The sequence below is a fragment of the Sander vitreus genome, chromosome 12, assembly GCF_031162955.1.
Source record: "Sander vitreus isolate 19-12246 chromosome 12, sanVit1, whole genome shotgun sequence".
Taxonomy (NCBI): Eukaryota; Metazoa; Chordata; class Actinopteri; order Perciformes; family Percidae; genus Sander; species Sander vitreus.
This window is the reverse complement of record NC_135866.1, coordinates 7,631,061-7,653,370: the sequence shown is the minus strand read 5'-3', so window position 1 is coordinate 7,653,370 and position 22,310 is coordinate 7,631,061. Positions and strand designations below refer to the sequence as shown.

Sequence of the window (22,310 nt, the reverse complement as noted above, 5' to 3'; positions counted from 1 at the left end):
GTTCAGGCAAAGGTCGTGGGTGGGCTTACATTTCCTTAGACTCACAGGATGAAAGGGACGGTTAAAGACACACAGGACACGAACCCCGGTCTCCTGGGTGAAAGTCCTATGTTTGACCCATCCACCACCCCAGCCAACCTCCCTACGCGGAATTTCCTCCTTACATACTACGCGTTAAACCCCGTGTAGATGCTGCTCTCCCCGGTACGTTCTACAAATACGCTGAAGGGCGCTTTTTTCGTCGCTTCAGACGCTGACAGCCACTGTCCAAACGTCCATATTTTACGAGTTTGGAGTGAGAACGGGTTGCAAATGCTGGACTACAATAGAGCTGTTTGGAGCAGTTTGTGAACAGTGTCAGAAAAAAATATATTAATGTTTTCCTATTTTTATCCAGTAATATATGTGGTTCAGAATAAAGAGTGCTGTATTATGATTCACTTTGTCCAAGCTTTCTTAGAGTCAGCAGCTTTGTATGTTTTGTGTGCGTTTGTGCTCACAAGAGAAAATTAAACTCTACGCATTGTGTGTGCGCGCTTTGTTTTTCTCATTTCCAAACTGTCACGCTTTGATAGATGTCCATGGATCTGGCCATTGACACTGGTTGATAAACCTATAGATTTGGTAGTATAGGGATGATAGATCAGGCTTTAAATAGCACATGCCTGTAGATTCACACACACACACACACACACACACACACAGGGCCAATATATAGGGGACCTCATCCCACAGCTGTCTGTTGTGATGAATGACTATAGGGACCGTCCTACCACTAACCTCCTTTGGTCCTCCAAAGTCTACTTCTGTTGACTGCCACTGAAGCCTACTGAGTGTTGATTCCTCTGTCCTTTAAGTTTTGTTTCTTTCAATGTGCAGCGTGGCAAGATAACACTAAACCCATTTAAATCACAGGATATGATAAGAGCACTCTTGTGGAAAAAGTCCATGTTTTGCCCCCTGAGCAAAGAACACTCTTATTGTACCTGAATGAAAGGGGTTGGATGCACCCCAGCAACAGCCTGGAGGCAACACAGCGCTCTCCTTCATCTACTTCTTTTATTTTGTTCCCGGTGGCACACTACCATGTATACACCAAGATGTGCTCTTGTCTACATACTGTAATAAAAAGGCTTTCAGTGTAGTGAATGCAGCAACAGACCGTTACGTAAGCAGATGTTATACATTCTTTACAATTTGTCATACAATTCATATCGCTTCTTCTGACACTTTCATTTACCTTTGTGGTTGTTTTGTTTTGAAGCAACATACTTTAAACACACTTTGTTTTTTTATTTCCCCAGCAAATTAAACAGTATTTAAAAAGGTCTTGAGGGAAAAACTTGACAGTAGCTTGATACGCAGGACAACCTTACTTGTATCTAAACATACTGCACACGTTTAGGGCTTGCTGCACTGCTCTTATCTTTATATTAACAAAATTGGACAACTTATCAGTAAAGGAAAATAATTGCTTAGGAATATGCGATTGGTATTGATTGGTACACTATGAAAATTATGATTGTGAAAGATATTCATGTTATATGTCACTTGTGTATGACCAGTATTCTAAAATGCTTACACCTCACCGTGAGGTTGCCAGGCAAACAGCAGATACTTCCCCCTGATTCCAGCTTCTATGTTAAGCTAAGCTAACCGGCTACATACAGCGACCAAATATGAGAGTGGCATCAATCTGCTCATCTAACTCTCTGCAAGAAAGTGAATTAACTTATTTCCCAAAATATCAAACTATTCATGTAATCCTGTCAAATGATAAATTACTAGAACATATTGGCAGAAAGGGTTAAATATAACTTTCTGTGCTTTTGTAAAAACTGTTGATAATGATTGATTACAATAGATCAACTCATTTCAATGTTTTATCCTACGATCCATACTACCATACTATTCAGTATGCCAGAAAAAGATTTAGCATGTCCCAAATGCAGTATGCATTGGTAACCAGGATGTTCTACTGCATCCGGTCACATTTTGCAGTATTCAAGCCAGCATGCTTTTTTGGCTATTCTGACCCACAATCCTTTGCGCTGCAGAAGATACATTACATTGACTGAGCCGCCGAGAGAGCACAGACAGATGACAGCTCATGGACAGAAGCCTGCGACGGATATATGAGCAGGATGGTCAAAGTTTAGGGTGCAATGTATGAAAAAGTATGTATCAATTGAATGCATACTGCATGCAACAGTACCCACTTTGTAAGGGCAGCTGCAGTACAGTAGAAAGTAGAAAAAGTATGCGATTTGGAGCGCAGTCTTAGTAATAATTAGGAAGGTATCAGGCATCACTTTCCACAGAGAGTTGTACCAAACACGTTTAGGTTAGAGTTAGTCTATATCCACGACGTTCCACTTCCAGGATTGCTCCGCCCATGACAATTGTGATTGGTTTAAAGAAATGCCAATAAACCAGAGCATGTTTCTCTCCCATCCCTGAATTCTGTGTGGACTAGTCAGACCCTCCTCCGCAGTGAAGGAAGGTCTGGCAATGCGAGACTCTGTTAGAGTAGACTGTACAGTGGAAAAGGTCAAGTTTAGGTTTTTGGCCCTGGTTAAAGCTATAGTGCACAACTATTTTATATAATGAACGTCCGTTACATTCAAGCTATTACCAAATGAGTTTCTAAAAAGCTAATTAAGCCTACCAGCTCCACACAACTCTCTGCATTTCTCAGAATGGCTATGTTTACAGCGTCTGCAGCGTTCAGCTCAGGACATAAAAATAAGATACTTATCACTTCTGAAGAGTCCATCATTTGCTAATCCTCCGTGTCCTCCTTGATTTGATGGTTAAACACTACTAGCGACTGCGTGGAGGAGGGGTGCGATCACCGAAGGCTTGCGTCATGTGGATGTGCCAACACCAACAGTGTTGTTGTCATTACTTTGCAATAGATTACCAGAAACTAAGTACTACAGCTTTAAGAGTCTTCCAATCCCAGCCGAAGGAGGTGAGATGTGTCTGTAGTCTTAAGGAAGGGCTGCTTCAAAGGGCAACAAAGGCTCAAGTGCCCTACACACACATGGTTTTAGTTACTCAGACTCACCTGCTGTCATGGGGTCCAGACATCCTGTAGCGTTGGCCTGCGTCTGCTTCCTGGACCACAGCTTTACCCCTCAGTGTACCATCTGTAACAATAAGGACAGCGATGGAAATGTTGGATTTCATAACCTTGCAGGCTGGAGACTCCGATCAATGAGGACCCCAGTGGGTGGCCTGCTGGAGCACTGCTCGCTGTGATTTGATTATGAGCCCCTTCAGGACAGCGTTACAATCCACTGACTATTAATTAAACCTACAGGGAGATCCCATGTGGCCTCACGCAGGGGAGATATGGATGTTTACGGACTGCAATCTGTCCCAGTGTTTGTACAGTTTTAATTGTGCCAATTAATGACTTCTCACAGTCAGTATCTGGAGCTGAGCCACAGGTGCAGTCAGGTTGGCCCACTTGTTTTGATCAGGTCCTTTCTTGCAGTTCAGCAAAACTTGCAATGCAGTCCGACGTAAGATATAACTAAATCATCGTATACCTTTCACCAAGCACATGCAAACTATAGGTCTTCCTTTGTAAAGCACACTATTAGTATTAATTCATCATCAATCAATGATGATCAATTCATCAACTCTGACAAGCTCTTATTAAGGAGGATTCAGTTTTAGAGGTTGATTGCCATCGTCATGGGGCATCTATCAGAATGCATGAATGAGCCACAAAGAAGTTCCGTCCATTCAACGAAGATTTATTTAACAAAAGGGGGTGAGGCAAATGATAATGGATAACATAACAGACACACATGGGTTGGAGAATCTAGGAAGAAACAAATAGAAATCAGAACTTAAAGTCAATATTCTAACATGTTTATCATAAAGTAACTAGATAAATAAATATGTTATTCAAATATCAGACATGTTATCAAGAAATAAAGTGCAAAGTAAAACTCATCAGCCGCCCCATGTGAAGGTGTAAAAGAGACAGACTGCGAGGGAGTGCAGACTTAAATAAGGAGTGACCAGGTGAACTCAATCAGGTAATTAGGGTGGAAACAAAAGCCAATGAGTGGTGAAGACAGCGGATGAAAGGAAGTGAGGTACAGGAAGTGAGGTAGATGTGGAAAGCAAGTGCCAAAATACGATAAAAAATAGGGATCTTTAGTACACTTATGATTTTGTCTACTTTTTGCCAAACAAATCATCAAGTCAACATCTCGTTGTAAAATCTGATTTAGTTTAGTTCCAGTTCTACCTGCACTTTCTACTCTGTTCACATGGTCGGCTATTGCTAAATGAATTAGTGTTCAATAGAATTACACTAAACTCCACACCTGGAGGGTGGTCAGTTGGGGCCCACAGCTCAATCTTACCCCGGGGCCTGATCACAGGTTAATTCAGCCATGCATGTTTTCAAACCAAAAATAGCAATTAAAAAAAATACTGAGGTCGTGAGTCTCCCCAACACAACCCAAAGACAACAACATTGTGTAAAATCTCTAAAATGTCTTCATTTTGGGGCCTTTTCATAGTTATCTGTTCAAATACAGTTTATGCAAGTGGCATCATCACATTTGTCTCATACTGACTACATTTTAGTTTCACACTTCTAGTGTCAAAATGACTAAATGTTAGAAAAAAGCTAAGTATTAATACACTTACATACAATACATGTTTTTTCTTCGCACCTGTCAACCTACCGTTCGGTGTACAAATGTTTTGTTTTTTGTTTTTTTTAAAGAATGTTTTTTGTTTTTTATTCGTATAGGATCATTCTAAGAAAATTAGAGAGTTATTATTTTGGAGTAAACAAGAATAAAACAGATACAACTCACACTGGCTGCATGGCTGCAGGGCCCCTGAGTGTCCATGCCCTGGCCCACGTGCTCCTGTTACATAATGCAAAAGCCACACACGGTTCCCGGCGCTTTACTCATCCGAACGAACAGATGATGTGTGCAGTCCCTGCATGGACAGTCATAAGTGGGCAGGACTTAAAGCTCTGGACTCAGCAGCAGAGGTGCTGCAGAGTTCAGACCTGGAGCTCCGTGTGCAGGCTCAGCGAGACCGGAGCTTTCCGCGGTGCTGAACCGCTCCTGAGGCTGCTGCTGCTGCCGCTGGATCATCACTCCAAATTTCCCATCACATGTACTCATCTGTGACAACAGCCGGGAAGTAAGTTCTCTAATGTGATCTGTCCTCCAGTTTGTCATTGTGTGAACTTTTGCATGAAGAAGTCATCCTGGAGCTGTGAACATCATGCATGCGTGGCGAGTGGGTTGCAGGCTATAACTTTGTGCTGTTGTGTAACTTCATGTCCCATTTAATTGGAATAATGTAAAAATCCTTGGTTCAAAAATTCATTACAATTCAATGTTTTAAAAGAAAGAAAAATATTTACATCTATCCCTTAATTAGACAGGCGGATCGAGGTATGTACACTAGAGACAGCCACAGCATCACAATAAAACAGGGAATATAATTATATTATATGTGCTTTATTAATTCTGTTTTATTTCGTAGACGATGATAAGGCACCAACATGTTAAACTGTACTCACGGTATCAGGGCAGAGTTGATTTTGTGCTTGGAGCAAATCTACACAATATAAAGGCAGATTCACCCACTGCGTGATGTCCATTTTATGACCTGCATGTTTGGAATACAGTGGAGGAGTTTACGTGTCACTTGGTCAAAATTGAAGTTTTATAAGGAGATCATTTAATAAAATCATCTGCTTCTTCCAACCTTCTTTTAACAGCAGTGAGACACATATTTCAAATACCTGTCTTTAAATCTTTGAACTAATTCCACTGATGTCTGTGTTTAAGAAATAGTTCTTTTTTAACCAGAAGAATAAAACCAAATTACAGAAAGTGTTTGGGGTGATATACTCAGAGAACACTACCAGCAGGGATTAAAAAGAGGACGCAAAACAGTGTTGCGTTGCATGATTATTCATTTAACATTTTTAGATCTACATTGCTTCAACTAATAGATATTTGGCTCTGTTTTGGCAGATCCTACATTCAGGGTTAACTTTAGACAACATCTTTTTACCCTTTTTAGTTGGAGAAGTCCTTGACATTTTCAAAGCTGCTGTCATAATCCACAGGTATGAATGGGAGGTATTACAGGTATTACAGCCACGTGGGACACCATATGTCACTGCATGTGCTCTGTTCTCAGAAATCATTGGCACGGCTTTACTCTGTTTTAAAATAAAACATTTGTCCACATTTTTCTTCCAACCTGTGCTCCAGAACAGCTTTTATTTTCTGTATGTGTAAATCAGTGTGGTCAGGCATCACAGTGTGATTGGTCTGCTGCTCAGGAACCAAAGCAGGTGTCTCAATAAGGATCGATGAGCCATGAAATTGATGTTGCTCAATCTTTTATATTCTTTAAAGCTGCATTTGTTTTTCTCCTCAATGCCACTGGGGTTTCTATCCTCGTTCTGGGCTCTGTGGTGTTTGTATCTCTTTATGACCTTAGGTAACCTGCACAACATAACTTCCCTGGTCACCTTTTGAAACCCACATATCTGCTGAGTTTGCTTGTGAATAAGATTAACACGTTAGTGATGTTAAAAAAGTTTTTTTTTTTTTTTGACTTCCTGACTTGTAAAGCAGGAGGGTCACGGGATAAAAAATGTAGGATGGAGCTGAATTAATGTAACCCTCCCCTATTACATATTCTGCCAATGCAGCATAAAGTAAACTGTCAAGTAGAGATGCAGTGAGCTGCAAAAATGTTGGTTGTGTTGCGTAACTTGTAAGTATATTTGGACTGTGCAGATACTCAAAAGGATTTAGGAGGGGGAAAAACTTAATAACTTTAAAATCCAGTCTTGTATAATTTTCTTTCATGTTTTCTGGCAGCAGATAAAAATCAGTCACATCCTAAAAGTATAAAATCATCCGTGCAGGAAGGTTATGCAGTCTTTCGTGGAAAATCGTATTAGTTGTAGAAGTCATCAAACGACATCAAACATCACATTGTGCAACTACTATTCTGCAGTTTTCATTAGCAGCCTTGTTGGGAGTGGTTTCCAATGACTGACTCTGACTAATGTGCTGTCTTGTTATGTAAACTTCGTGTCTACTTCATGGCTTTCTATTGATCTTGAGTCTTGTTCATTTAGCTTCTTTCAATACACGCGGCTACCTGAACTGTCCACCCTGATGTAACCACAGGCCATTTGATAATTGATACTGAGGCAGGCAGTTTTTTTCATTATGCCTTCAAGTCTCCCTATTAAAGCTCCGCTTGGCCCTTTAGTCCCATCAACCGGAGAGCAGGGGAGCTATCAACGTGTCTTTGTGAGGATCAGCGGGGTGGTAAGGAGAAAGATGAAGCCTCCTGGAATAGAATCTGCTGACTGGGGAGTGCACCTACAGCAGGAAATGTCTCTCCACTTCACGCCATTAAAGAGCCTACGGAGAGTGTTTCTGTGCAAGAGTGCAGCAACTCTCTGAGGATTACCTCCACATTATTCTCTTCCATCATCAGTGTCTGATTTATTTCTCTTGTACCATGCTGTGCCTGAGCTCAGGAGAGGCGTAGTGCTTCAGCATGGTCTCAGTTATTTTTTTTTTTGTTTTACGCAGTTACAAGTTTAACACAAAACTGTTTTGTCTTTTTTTCACTAGCATGTGTTCTGGCAGGGGTACTGCTAAGTTTGAAAACCCCTTTCCCGGGGCCCTAAAAATCTATAATCCTTATATATGTTCTAGGGCCCCTGTCGAGCTCTGATCCCCCTGAATCAATCAGACTTTCTCCCTCCATTCGGCACCTCTGCACGCTGGAAACTCACTCACTCACATGGCATCTTGTCTAGGGCTGGGTATCCACAATGATTCCCTGAATCCATTGGATTCCGATTCCATTACATTTCTGATTTGATTCAACATCAATTAGGTTAGTAAAATTTCAGATTAGAAATTACAATACCAATTTTGCCTGGATATAATAAAGAGATTCTCAGAGAACTTCTGCTGTAAATTGTACAAGCAAGAAGCAACCCTCAAATCGTTTTTTACAATGCACCAGGTTAATGTTTACACTAAGAATTGACACCCAAAAAGGGGGTCAATTCCACACATCCATGGTGAAAAGGCGTATATATTTAAAGATCGATTTCAGGATTTTATGAATCGATATGAGATCACTCAAACAAATATAGATTTTAATTGGAGAATGGATTATTTTAACCCAGCCATAATCTTGTCATTTATCCCCCCCCCCCCGCAGGTATCTTGATGACTGAATCCCCAAATGAAGACATTCCTGGTGACTCATGATATGAAAAATAGACAACTCACTGCAACACGGCCAAACCATTCAAGTGATTCAACAGCATAACGTTCTCTGAAGCACTAAAACGCAGATTATTTACAGCCTGCGGGCACTTTGATTGATCCATGGAACATCATCTTCAGCCACTCGATTGGGATTTCTACGCCACTTTGTAATCACAACAAATGCCCCTCTAGGGCTGCTACAGGATAACACTTCAAAAATGGACAAATAAACTGAGGATCGTGCCGATGATTTGAAGTTAAAGTGGTGACCCCAGCTTTTGTATTGTTGACTACTCTTGAGGGATTTACTGTAATTAAACACTCACTGAGCATGCCTCGGCTTGCTGCTCGGCTCGCCAGAGGGCTTATTCATTTGCACTACTAATTTTCCCCGCAGTAGTACTGCTGAAACTATTTCTTTGCCCTGTGGCTTGTGGGAAACACTGTGGCTGAGTTCAAACTGTTGACATCTGCCACATTTTCAACATGTGATCTCCTTCTGGGTTTAGAAATCAAACTCGCTATAACAAAGGTGACGCTGCAGAGCCATGCACGTTCCTCATCTCTTCTGACTGCAAAATAAAACCTACACAGTAAACGATTTCAACCTTCAAAACATTCCCTCACTTCCACGATGAGTGACACAAACTACTGGGTTGTGGACTATGAAGTCTCCTCTCCTGCTCCGCCTGGGTTCCCCAGGGGCCCAGCGGTGCCACAGCCCACGGCAGGGCACCCCGAGCAGGGAACGGCCCTGTGTTTCGTTGGCCTCCTCGTGCTGCTGCTGCTCTTTCTGGTTGTCCGCTGCATCCGTATCTTATTAGACCCGTACAGCAGCATGCCGGCATCCTCGTGGACGGACCATAAGGAGGGGCTGGACAGAGGACAGTTTGATTATGCGCTGGTGTGAAGATAAGGGGTGATCGGGAGATGGAGAGAGGGATGAATTTGGAGATATGTAAAGGTTCTTTTGAGGGACTTTTGTGGATGATGTTTGTTCCGTGCCCTGTTCAAAGCTTCTATTTCCAAAGTTTTCAGCTCCTGAAAATGAAAGAAACTGCATGTTAGTTGTTTGGTTGGGGTACTGGAATGCAATTCTGTAAAGATAACAGCATAAAAATAACGTTAAACCGTATCTGTATGAGGATTTAATTCAGAGAGAAATGGAGGCGACATACCGGAAGTCCTGGATCCATTTTAATTCACAGTAATTCATGATTTATTGGAGACTTATGGTATGTATGATGTCACACTGCAGCTTTTAGAGTAACACTGCAGGAAGACACTGATCAGTATTACAGCATTACGTTAAGACTCCTGTTTGTCATGTCATTTTGTAATTCTATAATATGTTTACAAATCCCAGGGCTGAATTATAAATGGAGAGCAGAGCTGCTGCAAGAGAGGCTCTGATTGAATAAAAGAGAAAAAAAATATGTTTAGGGCAGACATGGAAGTCATTTAGATAGAATTAATACGCACTATTACAGCAGATTTAAAGCAAGATTGTCAACTGCATATGCCGTCTTACTGTTAAAATGTAAAAATGACAACTTTGAGCCTTTTTTGGATATGCAGCTGAACCAAGAATTCAGAAGATGTCGTAGTTTCTCTGAAACTGGAAACCTTTTATTTTTAATGTGAACTGTGCTGGATATTGTAAGGTATTTGTACCACCTCTAACATGATCCTCAGGTAAAATGATTCCTAACTAACCAAAGCCTCTATAATTCAAGAGAATCACTTGATTGTTTGTGTCACTCTATTTTCTTTCAAATTCACTGTGTCCTAAATTTCAATCTTATCTCACTATGAAAGCTGATGTATTATAATACATAACAGTTAACACAACATATTTTTATTTGAGTTTTTGCTATTTCATGTCGCAATCCCTTTAAGAGGCTTATGAAGCTCAGTTGTGATTATGAAATGCATGTATACCAATTTCCTCTCCCTAATCCTTTTTGCCTTTAGGGTTAGTGCACCAGCCAATTCAGTTAAAAAACAGTGCCTGTAGGAATATGTGAAAAGCTAATATCTATTTCATACTAATCTTACCTTTTGCCACTTGTTTTGTAATATTGTTTCTGCCCTTATTAAAGTGAAAAGTCTTCTCTTTATAAAAAAAAAAAAGGTAAAGTATTGATATTGGATTGATTTGTTAAAAAGTTGATTTGTTTCATTAATGATGACCAAATGACTGTTTATGAATACCAACCTATTGCATATGGTCCATCTTCCTGGATGTAGACTCTTGGTTGTAAAAAAGTTATTTTCCTAATGTTTCTTTAAACTGGCATTCCGTTTTTTATTGAAATAAAAAGCTTTTGTCTTGATTTTATAGTTTCATCACTTTACACACACACACACACACACACACACACACACACACACACACACACACACACACACTTTAATGTTATCCCTAAAATCTAATGAAACACATGCCCACATGCCCACAAAATTGAAAGAGAAACATTGCATTCAGCTGCAGTGGGCATAGGAGTGCATAATAAGCCTCATAGGCACTTTTACACACACACACACACACACACACACACACACACACACACACACACACACACACACACACACACAGACACGCACGCACGCATGCATGCAGACACAAACACACAGGCACCACATATATAACAACTTTTACTTGAGCAAATGCTGTCCTCACTGCCGCCCTACAATCAATATAAGCAACAGTTAGAGCAAATTAAATCAATCGAATAATCAATTGGAGGCTCCTAAAAGAGACACAGTCATTTAATTTACGAGGACCGGCACAGAGTCAGATTACCCCCCAAGATAAAATATATACCTCCGCTGAGTGACTTAGACACTCATCACAGCACTCTGCTTGTTCGGATGAGAGAACATGTTTTCAAAGAATTGCATCGGTCATCTCAAAAAGAAAAGCCAAAGCACTGAACAAAAATATTTAAAGTGATTTAGGTAAGAATTATGGGACTCCTGTATTAAAGACAGTGATATTCATTATTTTAATTAATTAATCATCATTATAAAAAAAAAAAATGTGTCAATTGAAGTCATACAGTTTTTAAAGTGCATTTCCTGAACACATCTTCATTTGGGTTTTTCCCATATTTCCCCTTTCAGCTTCATCCTCTGTGGTATTAGATCTCCCTGGCCTTTACTTCACTTTGTGAGCACTCTCACTCAGGAAGCCATCTGATTCGCTGAGACCTCTTCTGGATACTTTGAGAACTACAAGTGTGAGTACACTGATCAATCAGTGCTCAAAAGTGCTTCTACACTGTGAGGAAAAGCTCATTCAAATCCACTTTTAAGAAAAATATGTTTTTGAGAAAATAAAAAGAGAGAAATGTGTGACTTTCAGAAAGGGCTAGGATGAAAGTGAAATATGGGGAAAATGGTTTTCATTTTTCAAAAAGGATTAGTGTCAACATGAGTGCATACTGCATACAATCCCTTACTTAAAAGTTATTATGCTGACTAAATGATAAACTATATAGTGTCCATTTCCATAGTACATTCATTCAAGAGTTGTTCTGATATCATCTAGAGTGTCTTATTACTTAAAGAGAAACAACTATTGTACGGGCTGATCGCAGACATTCAGACATTCACGTCTCCCTCTGGATGAATTAAAGAAATATTGGTTACTATTCCTCTAGCACCATCATCAGGTCAAAGTATAATGTTTTTTCTAATACTTTGGTTTATGACCAAATACTTGCTAAACTAATGACATTCCCATCAGCCTCAGCTGTATTCAGTGGTAATTAGTGAATGTTAGCATGTTTATATGCTAAACTAAGACAGTGAACAAGATTAAGATTATACCTGCTAAAATAATGTGCATGTTAGCATTGTTATTATGACTCATGTTAGCACGCCAATGTTAGCATTTAGCTCAAAGCTCTAAGTCCTGAGAAAAGTGTTAACAACTGCTAAAAGCTATCAGCACGTCTTACAGTAATACATATATCTATTGCACTAATATGCCTACATTAAGCATAGAAACCTTAACTATAATGTTAATGTTGTCTTCCACTGTAACATTCATGTTATCTGGGGCCATAAACCTGGCACAAACACAGCCAGACTAACTGGACTAAAACAGCCCTTTTCAGTTTATAGTTCCCCCCCACCCCACTTCCCCCACTCATTAGTCCGGCAATTCACTGCACAGATTTTGCTTCAGTGGGTCCTGACAAGTAGCCTCCTTGATAAAAAAAACAAAGGCTCTCAGTTCCCATCTCTCTCTCTCACGTACACACACTTTTGCATGTCTCACACGGATATGCAAATAAGGCTGCATCACACAAAAACATGACCTCAGTCCTGACATGCATGACAGAAACTGTTGTGACACTTCAACATGCCACAGTTGTGCTGTGGTTGAGAGTGTAAATAAATATAAACGATACTAGTAATACTACTATAATTATTGTCATTTTATTTAGCATTTATTCAAAAACTAAAATATACAAATGGTACTTTTATCATATTTTAAAAGACATAAAGAAGTTATTTGACTGTAGCTTCATTTGAAGTAAGTAGCTGCAATGGCTGGTGTTGTAGCCTCAGCAGATCTGATAACCTCTCACTCTCTTTTTATTTTTTATTTTACATGCACACGTAAGACACCTGTGTCTCTGTCTCAGTTCATGGAGATTCCAAGGCAGGTGCACATAGTATGCAAATAACTTCCTGAATCTGTCACACACACACACACACACACACACACACACAAACACACACACACACACACACACACACACACACACACACACACACACACACACACAAACAAACAAACAAACAAACAAACAAACAAACAAACAGATAGCACAGCCCACATCCACAAATAAGAAAATCATGTTTGTCTGTTGTAAAACGTACACAAACTCTCTTTCCCTCTGCTACAGTACTATCTCCCAGTATGTCCCGTAAACATGACTTAATAATACAGCTATGGTTGACACATAACACAGCTGCGGTCCTGACTGATGAGCATAGCAAAAAAGAACAGCTCATCTGCAAAACGGTAATGATATTATCAGCAGACAGCTGGCTTATCTCCCTACAGACAAGGGTTATCAGCAGAGAGCGTTGGTTCAAGAGGAGGATGGGGTAAGGAGGATCTGGGTGTGTGTGTGTGTGTGTGTGTGTGTGTGTGTGTGTGTGTGTGTGTGTGTGTGTGTGTTGGCATGGGTTAAGGAGGAGTGTGTGACTGACTCTGTGTGTGTGTGTATTTTAAGGGAGTGTGTGTTATTAGAGTTTGTCTTAAAGCAGTCAAACACAAAGCCCTCAGGGACAGCATGCACATTTATTCAGAGTAACGTCTGTGTGCACACAGGTGTGTTTACCTTCAAACTATCTTCAAAATAAGTCCTGGAAATGTCCTGGATTGTTGCTAGGGGGGTTGGGGTTACCTAACAGTCTCCTACTGAGTGGTAACTCAGGAGATGTACTTTATATCTACAATGAGTATAAGGAAACGTAATAAGATATACTTGGTATTTCCTGTCAAAGATGTGTCAAGCATTTTATGTTGTACTATTGAGTACAGTATCCATGAACTTGGTTTAATTATTGAACCTGGTTTAATAATTGAACCAGAGTGTGTTTTATTGCTAATGATTTGAACTTTGAATTAAAAGTAAAAAGACAAATGTTATCTCTTCTCTCAAAAGTTACATAGCCTATCACTGCTGCTGTAACTGTCTAACTCAATGTATTCAGGTTACAGGGCTTATAAACTAAACTGACATGGCTTAGCCTAAACCATGTCAGTTTTTATTTGACCAAAATGTAGACTACTGATGTTCAGTGTTGTTCTTTGTTGCCCATGCTGAGCAGTGAACCGTCGCTCAGAGCAGGAGACGCCCCTTGTGTCTCATTCGCCGCTCTGCCGTCAAGCTACAACATCAAAACAGAGAATACCGGAAGACTTCAGAATAAAAGCACACCTGGGTTACCTTCACGAGCAATTGCTGTAGATTGCATTGGCTGTACAGAATTGTGAAACACATGGGTTGAAATTAATTTAAAAATTAAAAATTTCGAAGGTAGCAAACATCCACTTCATTTAGCGGGAAAATATTTCATGACCGTGCCTCGTATGCTTTTTTGTGTGCGTCGTAAGTTAGCTAGCCTACCTCATTAAACATTTGAAGGCATCTGCACTTGTCTGTTTGTATTGTGTCTTCTGAAAAACGTGCTTTGGGAAACAAAAACTGACGTCTTTTAGCAACCACGTTTTCATTTTGGTGACTAAAACTCATTACAAACCGCAACGGTCTTTGCCAGCAAATTATTATTATTATTTTGAAAGAAGTATCGTCGTCTCTTTGTCGCGCCTAACTTGACACCTGAACCGTGATGACTGAACGAGTCACTTCTACTGTGGTGAAGTCGTTAGGGTTACAGCGGTCCTGAAGCGCATTAACAGCCAAATAATTGGCTCAAACAAATTCACAGCTTGAGGTGGATTTATTCTTCTGTCCTCAAGATTTATCAGCTCATCATCTCCGTACAGCTGCCCCCAGGTGAGTCTCTTTTATGCAGCCCATTTCTTTCAACAGTTGAACTACAACTTGGTGTGTTTCATCGTGGAAATGAATCTTTTGTTAATTCTAACTGGTTTTCAACATAGATGACATTTCTATATTACTGTGTAGGCGTGTACAGTATCAGCATGTGGTACTGGAGTTTATGGTTTTTATTCTGGTATTTATAATATCGTTTATTATTGCAGGGCCTTTCTCGTTTCACAGCTTTGCAAACTACATGTGTGGTTGTTTTGTGGCATTGTTGACAGACGGAGTAATATTACTAATAAAGGATGTAAAACTGAATGTATTGTTTATAGCTTTGATGTGACTTGTTAATAATAGTATCCATATTTTAATTGGTATTTTTGTAGTTGAGGTTGAGACAGGTATGAGATGTGGCAAATGTGTTGTCCATAAGCTGATAACAAAAATATTTTTGGGTCTTTAATCACCTTGGTCATAAATCCTTCTTTAATAGGATAGACCCAGCGACAGTAGATGTAAAATAGCCTCCTGGCTAATTCTGGCACATTTTACATTTATGTATGTGTTATTAGTGTGCATTGTCCCTGCTAAATAAACCTGAAATAAATACAATAAGTAAAAGGTGCAGGCTACATATAGAACAAACACTTTGTTGGACTCTTCATTGACCACTACAACAACTGTTGTATTAGCAGACCGATGTGCAAAAGTACCTGGGTTACTATTGCTGAGATGAAACATGTAAGGTTTGATACAGGAATGCTTGTACATTCTTACTAAGAGTGAGAAATAGTTGGATATGCCCTTTGCTATGAGGTCCACTATTCTGTCATGTTGTGCTAGGTAGTATACATTCCTTTGTAAGCATAACAGCCATTCAAGATGCCCAACATTGTTTCAGTGATCTACTCTGTGATTGGATGCAAACTATGAGTCGTACAGAGATTCATAGATAGAAAAGAGATTTAGAGGCCTCTGAGGTCTGACTCGGCTCACTGCTTACTTAAATCCAAGTGCACAACGTCCCAGATTGGGTTTAACCAGAATAAATCACATTTGGTTGAATTGAGGCTTTATTATGTGGAAACCTCAACTAAACATCGCCGTGTTTACTTTTTCATCTTGGCCTGTGCCTGTCCATCTGCAGCAGAATGGACCTGCTGCCTGACGTCTGGAGGGAGGACTACTGGCTTCCTCCAGGAGTGACCTGGAGAGACGTGGAGCAGCTGTCAGACTCTGAGCGAGCACGACCCCGGGACCTTCTCATAGCTCTGCCTCTCGCACTGGGCTTTGTTGCTCTACGTTACGTGTTTGAGAGGTAAAACACACCTGATCTCTTTGTTCTGTCAAGATCTGGGGTGGTGTGCACGGCATATTGTAGGCTTTACAGGATGACAATCAAACACTCTCTTAAACCATCCTGCCTGACCTGAAAAAAATACCTACACACAATACAGCTTAGGATACCCAATCGTCTAATCTGATTTCCTATGGGTAAGCGAGCAGGCATTGGTATCATCAGAAAAAAAAAGAGGCCTTTGGGGACTAGAAAGAGACAGACAGACAGAAAGAAATAGAAATGTTATTCACTAAATGGAGGGGATTCAAATTAAAGTTATTTTAAATTATAGCTTTAAACTAAATTCTGTTTGCATTAAATGCTTTTTCCTCATCTGCTTTTCACTTTGACCTTTATTCCCAAAATCTAATTAAACTCATGTCCACTTACACACACACACACACACACACACACACACACACACACACACACACACACACACACACACACACACACACACACACACACACACACACACACACACACACACACACACAGATAGTCTTCAGGGGTTTGGATTGGTTGATTATATCTCCAGAGTGTTAACTGTTGTAACAGTCAGTGGAATCAAATGGCTTGTTAAAGCTAATTAAAATGTCATTGTTATTCCTATACTGTGCTACTTTCTTCTGTAGTATTCTGTTATCTCATATTTTCTGTACAGATATATACTGTTCAATTTATAATTATGTATTTATGGCTGAACAACTGGTGGCCTGACTGTCCCACAGTGTGTGTTAGCGGTATATCATTTATGTAAGCTGTCTTTTGTTGCCTCCAGGTTTTTTGCCCCACCCATGGGCCGATGTTTGGGGGTGAAGAACAGAATACAAGCGACTGCTGCCCCCTCCCCAAAGCTGGAGTCGTTTTACACCCAGAGGAGCAGACAGCCGACACAGGTTAGCCTGAAAAGGCCTGAGCAGGCATGCATGTTCGGCTCAACTTGTAGCTCGTTGTGAACGTCATCCAGAAGAAGTTGGTTTTAATTTCTCAAAGGCTCAATTTAAGCATTTACTTCCTCTTGTTAGTTTGCTGTTGCAATAATGTTCTGGGTGAAAAGCAAGGAAAGCGTTTTGTGACTGCTCCAGGTTCTTGTTCCTGGTAATCCTATCCTTAGGGGAAAACACATTAAGTCATATACTATTTCTGCTTTTGGGTAAACTAGAAATACTTGTATGTATATACAAAATACTAACAAAGAATATAGAAATGCTTCACCGCATCACACAACCCAATTTAATTAATCCCAGCAGTCCTGTTTGTTTACAAAACCTGTAGATAAGAATCCATCTGCTTCAGGAGACATTAAAAACACCTACACACAAACGTCGCTTCACTTATTCAGCTAACACTCGTACATTTTGCTTCGACAACACTTTGGGAGTATCCTAACACCACTGTCCATTTAGCAGATAGTGAAATTGATATTATCTCTCTGCCACTATCTTTTTCTCCCTTTTGTCATTCCCTCCTTCATGCCTGCCATTTCTGATTACATTATTATACCCAGTATCTTCCAAGATCACATTCAGCTCTCCGTCCCTCCGCATTCCACTGATTTCTCCCTTCCATTGTTGTTTCAGAGTGAAATTCTTAATTTGATGTCGCTGTGTGGCAAAACGCAGAGGCAGATTGAGACCTGGTTCAGACTTCGCAGAAACCAAGACAGGCCCTGTCAAACCAAGAAGTTTGGTGAAGCTGCGTGAGTGCTGTCTCTCTCTCTCTCTCTCTCTCTCTCTCTCTCCACAACACTTTAATTGTTCAGTTTACAGATTACTTCCCTCAATAACACTTTCCTCACCACTCATTCCAGAGACAGCTGTGGAAAACCCCTTAATGAACTTATCACAAAAGTTATCACATCATAAAAAAGGCACACCCTTTTGAATGGATGTTCAATTGTCTGATCTGTCTGATGACGTGTTTTTTTTTTTGGCAGTTGGAGGTTCTTTTTCTACATCACAGCCTTCACCGCTGGACTAGCCTGTTTGATTGATGTGAGTATGAGTTTCAAAAAACGTTTTATAGCAATGACATTGCTATTCAAGTTTTAAAAGCGTCTTTATTTTTTTTTTTCTCTACAGAGACCATGGTTCTGGGACCTGAGGGAATGTTGGAGGAACTATCCAGTTCAGGTGAAGACATAACATCATCTCATTTTGTCGTTACTGTCCTACATTAAAACATGATGAAGAGAGCCTTGTTTTACATGGAATCTGTTCATTTTGATTAGTTTATAAGGGTAGTCTGACTCTAAAACCTGACTTTGAAGGAAACGGATTACATTTGTTTTAAAGAGGAAATGATGGTAAACCATGGTGAACTATTCTCCGTCTTTATTCACGTCACTGAGAACAATGAATATTCTGTCACTTTCCTTTCGATTGAATTACTCATCCTATGGGTAAATACATCTAAATGACTCAATAACTAAGGAATTATTTTTAGGAAGATAAGAACAATCATGTTTATGTTTTATTTATAGATTTTATTCCTATTGTTTGCCAGAGGTCTCTCCTGCCATTTAAATCGGATTGCTATCAAGCTATGACAAATCGGGTTTCTTTAGCTCTATATATTGATATTTAAAGGTGCTGTAAGCAATGTCACGCATTTTTTAGGCTACAACATTTTTTGTCACATACAGCAAACATCTCCTCACTATCTGCGGGCTGCCTGTCCCCTAAACACACGGTCTCTATAGACAGCCCAGGCTCCACAAATAACAAACTGTGCAAACCTGCACCACGAAACATAACAACAGTCTTCCAGCGTTCCAGCCAATAACCAACAAGAAGAATTTGAGGGTGGGGGTTGGGGGGTTAGTGTGCCGAAGCACAGAAGGGAGGGGGAGGGGACGGGATGAGGAGGAAGGAGGGGTGAGCTAGCCTCTGTTTTGTTTGAAAATACTTTGAACGTCAACAAGAAGTGCCGTCACCCAACATCCCTTAGAGCACCTTTAACGCAGCCTCTTACTGCATCTAGAGTAACTCTGTCCAATATATTTGTAGAACAAAAACTTCATTTTAGGGATGTTACTAATGCTTACTTTCATTATGAATTAGACTTTGCTTGATAAAAATCCCCCCCAAAAGATATTCACTTTAAAAGTGTCAAAATAGCAGAGGATGGTTTCGATCCATCGACCTCTGGGTTATGGGCCCAGCACGCTTCCGCTGCGCCACTCTGCTGCACAGCACAGTTAGTACTCAATGGCCTATAAATAGTGTAGGAGTTGGTGCATATGCATGCCTCCAGGACTGCTGGAAAAGCCGCTGTAGACAAGTCAGTGACAGTTACACTGGCACTATAATCCTTTTTGAGGATTTCTTTTCACTACTAATATATATGCATATAAAATATTAGAAATAAGTATAAATACCTCTTACAGTTTCACAAAGCTCAAGGAGACGTCTTCAAATGTCTTATTTTGTCCGACCAAAAGTCCAAAACCTAAAGATAATAAGGATTACTATCACACAAGACTAAGAAAGCTACATTTATGATTTAAAAAAATGTATTATCAAAATAGTTGCAGGTTAATGTTCTGTTGATCAACTAATGGCTTTAGCTCTACTTCATTTGCTGCTCTCCTTCCATACACCCTTCCTTCAAAAACAAATGGCTTTAAAGACAAAGTTTGACGATACAAATCTTAACTGAAAGAATGTAGCTATTAACTGTAAATTCTCATCTACATTATGATTTTTGTTCCTCTGTTGCTAACCACTGATGGCTGCCAAGACTTCATTTTTGTGCCAGGGCCAGGGGTAAATGTCCTGGTGTTATTGAATCTTTTTTTATTTTTTTTATTCAATTGAATAATGTTTTATCCACAGATCATGGAGAGAGCTCATTACTGGTACTACATGCTAGAGTTGGGTTTTTATGGCTCTTTGCTACTCCGAATCTCTGTGGACGTCAAGAGGAAGGTGAGGACCTCAACATCCATTCTAACCTACATTGCTTCAAAACACATTTTCCCTTTAGAAAATGACATAAGTGAAGGTACAAGCCTTATGTTTGCTTCAGCCTGGTCATATTTCTTATTTTAAGTGTTGCACAATTCTGCTTCAATGACAAACGTCACTAACCCATGGTTAATCAGTGACTATACAAATTATTTTGTTGACATACGAAGATAGTTTCATTTCACTGAGTAGATACTATTCATATGTTTGAATATTTGTCAGGATTTTAAAGAACAGGTGATCCACCATTTGGCTACCATCTTCCTGCTGAGTTTCTCCTACTGTGCCAACTACCTTCGCATCGGCACCTTGGTCATGCTGCTTCATGACTCCTCTGACATCCTGCTCGAGGTAATGCTTGATCTCACATGCTCTCCCACTGTCATGCTGCTTTCATGTAACGTTGGTGGGATTCAAAAGAACAACTTGTACATTAAGTACATTAACCATGTTGTCTATTCAGGCTCTAGGGCCCTGGCCAAACATGCACAGGGGACCTTACAAATAGAATCAATCTCTTCAGGGCATGTCACTATAGATTCACCTCCATGTTGGCCATATGTCTGCGTCTGTGAAGCCGTACAAACTGGCTGCCTAAATTAAGTAAACTACAATCAGAGATTTACTCTGTGCTTGAAGTTGTTCTTAGAAAGTAGAATTGTGTCTAGTCTAAGCAGGCAGATCCTGTGATTGAGGCCTGATAGCTAAAAGTACTTTAGCAGCCCTAGGTGGCCTTTGTTCACCTGTACAAAACAATGGATTGTACATCAGAATTTAAAGAAAGTATCTATCTGTAAAAGGAAGGAATCTCTGTCCGACGGTCTGTCTGTCTGTCTGACTCATATGAGGCCGTAGCAGAGGCTTACTAGTTTTGAAACTTATCAACCACAAAAAGCAAGCAGGCAAGAAACCAAACTAACTGTCTGTCTATCGATCTCCGCTTGGTTTCAGTACCAACAGACAACAGAGCTATACCCTACACATGCCGCCCCTGACACACACACACACACACACACACACACACACACACACACACACACACACACAGCGCTATCCCTCTAAGAATATTAACTAGGCCTAATATTTAATGTTGATGCAGAGTCAGGGCTCTGCTGACTGACTGCAGCTCATCTTCACCTGGCTGTCTGCAATTTTAACTCTGCTGCGTGGGAGTGGGCAATGAAAAAATAAAAAATAAAATGATGTTGTCAACAAATGAAGTTGAAAAGAAGATTAAAAGGTCATGAACTACTCACCGGCTACACAGTCTCAGTTGGTGTCTGTATCAGCAGAACTGTGTTCACAAAAACAAGGAAATAACAACGCGGCTCTAATTACAGAAGAGACACACTGCCGTGTTTCTCATTAACGTGACAGAGGAAAAGCAGTCAGGCCGGCCAGAGTGACATTAACACCACTTTGACACAACGCAGTGCTTTCTACAGTTACAGTAGCGTCTTTCTGCTGTTAGCAGCTTATCTCTCATCAACTTCTCACAGAACTTCATCTTCTGAATTTATTATAATTTTGTGTTTGTTTTTTAAAGCTTCCCGCAGTCTCCCGTGATGCAGTACCACTCTCTGCCTGAACTGTTACTAATGGGCCAGCAGGGGGTGCTGTTTCACCAAAACATGACATAAAGAGTACTGATAAACTCTGTTGGCAGGCCAACAGGCTTTATGCATTGTCAGAATTAGTGGTGGAAGTATTTAGATCTTTCATCAGCATCAAAAATACTTAAAGTACTAAAAGCAAAAGTACTCATTATGCAGAATAATAAATATTATTACTAAATTATGATAAGTGATGCATTCATGTGCTATCGCACTAATGTTGTAGCTGGTAAAGCTGGGGCTTTATTATTTCATATACTGCTAGGTAGCTTAATCTTTAATAGTGCATCATTTATTAGTTGATTATATTTTGTATTAATAATCTAAATCTGCAAAGTAACTACAGATGTCAAATAAAGTGGAGTGGAGTAAAGAGTATAATATTTGCCTCTGAAATGTAGTGGAGTAGTATAAAGCAGCATAAAATAGAAAGTACAAGTATCTCAAAATTGTTTAGTGCAGTACTTGAGTAAATGTACTAAGTGACATTCGAGAAAGCTGCAAGCAGCAATACAGGAGGCCAAGCAATCGAC

At 40.0% G+C, this 22,310-nt stretch overlaps 1 protein-coding gene and 1 non-coding gene across 3 annotated transcripts in view; one reads left to right on the top strand and one right to left on the bottom strand.

Moving 5' to 3' along the window:
- The first annotated feature begins 14,668 nt into the window (after positions 1 to 14,668).
- LOC144526698 (ceramide synthase 2-like) overlaps positions 14,669 to 22,310 on the top strand; it is a 9,436-nt gene continuing 1,794 nt past the window's right edge. The window contains exons 1-8 of one of the 2 annotated variants that reach the window (XM_078264317.1): positions 14,669 to 14,863; positions 16,005 to 16,172; positions 16,975 to 17,092; positions 17,777 to 17,895; positions 18,133 to 18,190; positions 18,278 to 18,328; positions 20,033 to 20,125; positions 20,387 to 20,515. In XM_078264317.1, coding sequence (XP_078120443.1) covers positions 16,006 to 16,172; positions 16,975 to 17,092; positions 17,777 to 17,895; positions 18,133 to 18,190; positions 18,278 to 18,328; positions 20,033 to 20,125; positions 20,387 to 20,515 — 735 coding nt within the window. In that variant the 5' untranslated portion in view covers positions 14,669 to 14,863; position 16,005. Of the gene's footprint in view, positions 14,864 to 16,001; positions 16,173 to 16,974; positions 17,093 to 17,776; positions 17,896 to 18,132; positions 18,191 to 18,277; positions 18,329 to 20,032; positions 20,126 to 20,386; positions 20,516 to 22,310 lie in introns of both variants that reach the window. The other variant, XM_078264316.1, reaches the window with a different exon arrangement.
- On the bottom strand, positions 19,313 to 19,384 carry trnam-cau (transfer RNA methionine (anticodon CAU)). The gene has a single exon. It is a non-coding gene; the product is annotated as a tRNA-Met (tRNA).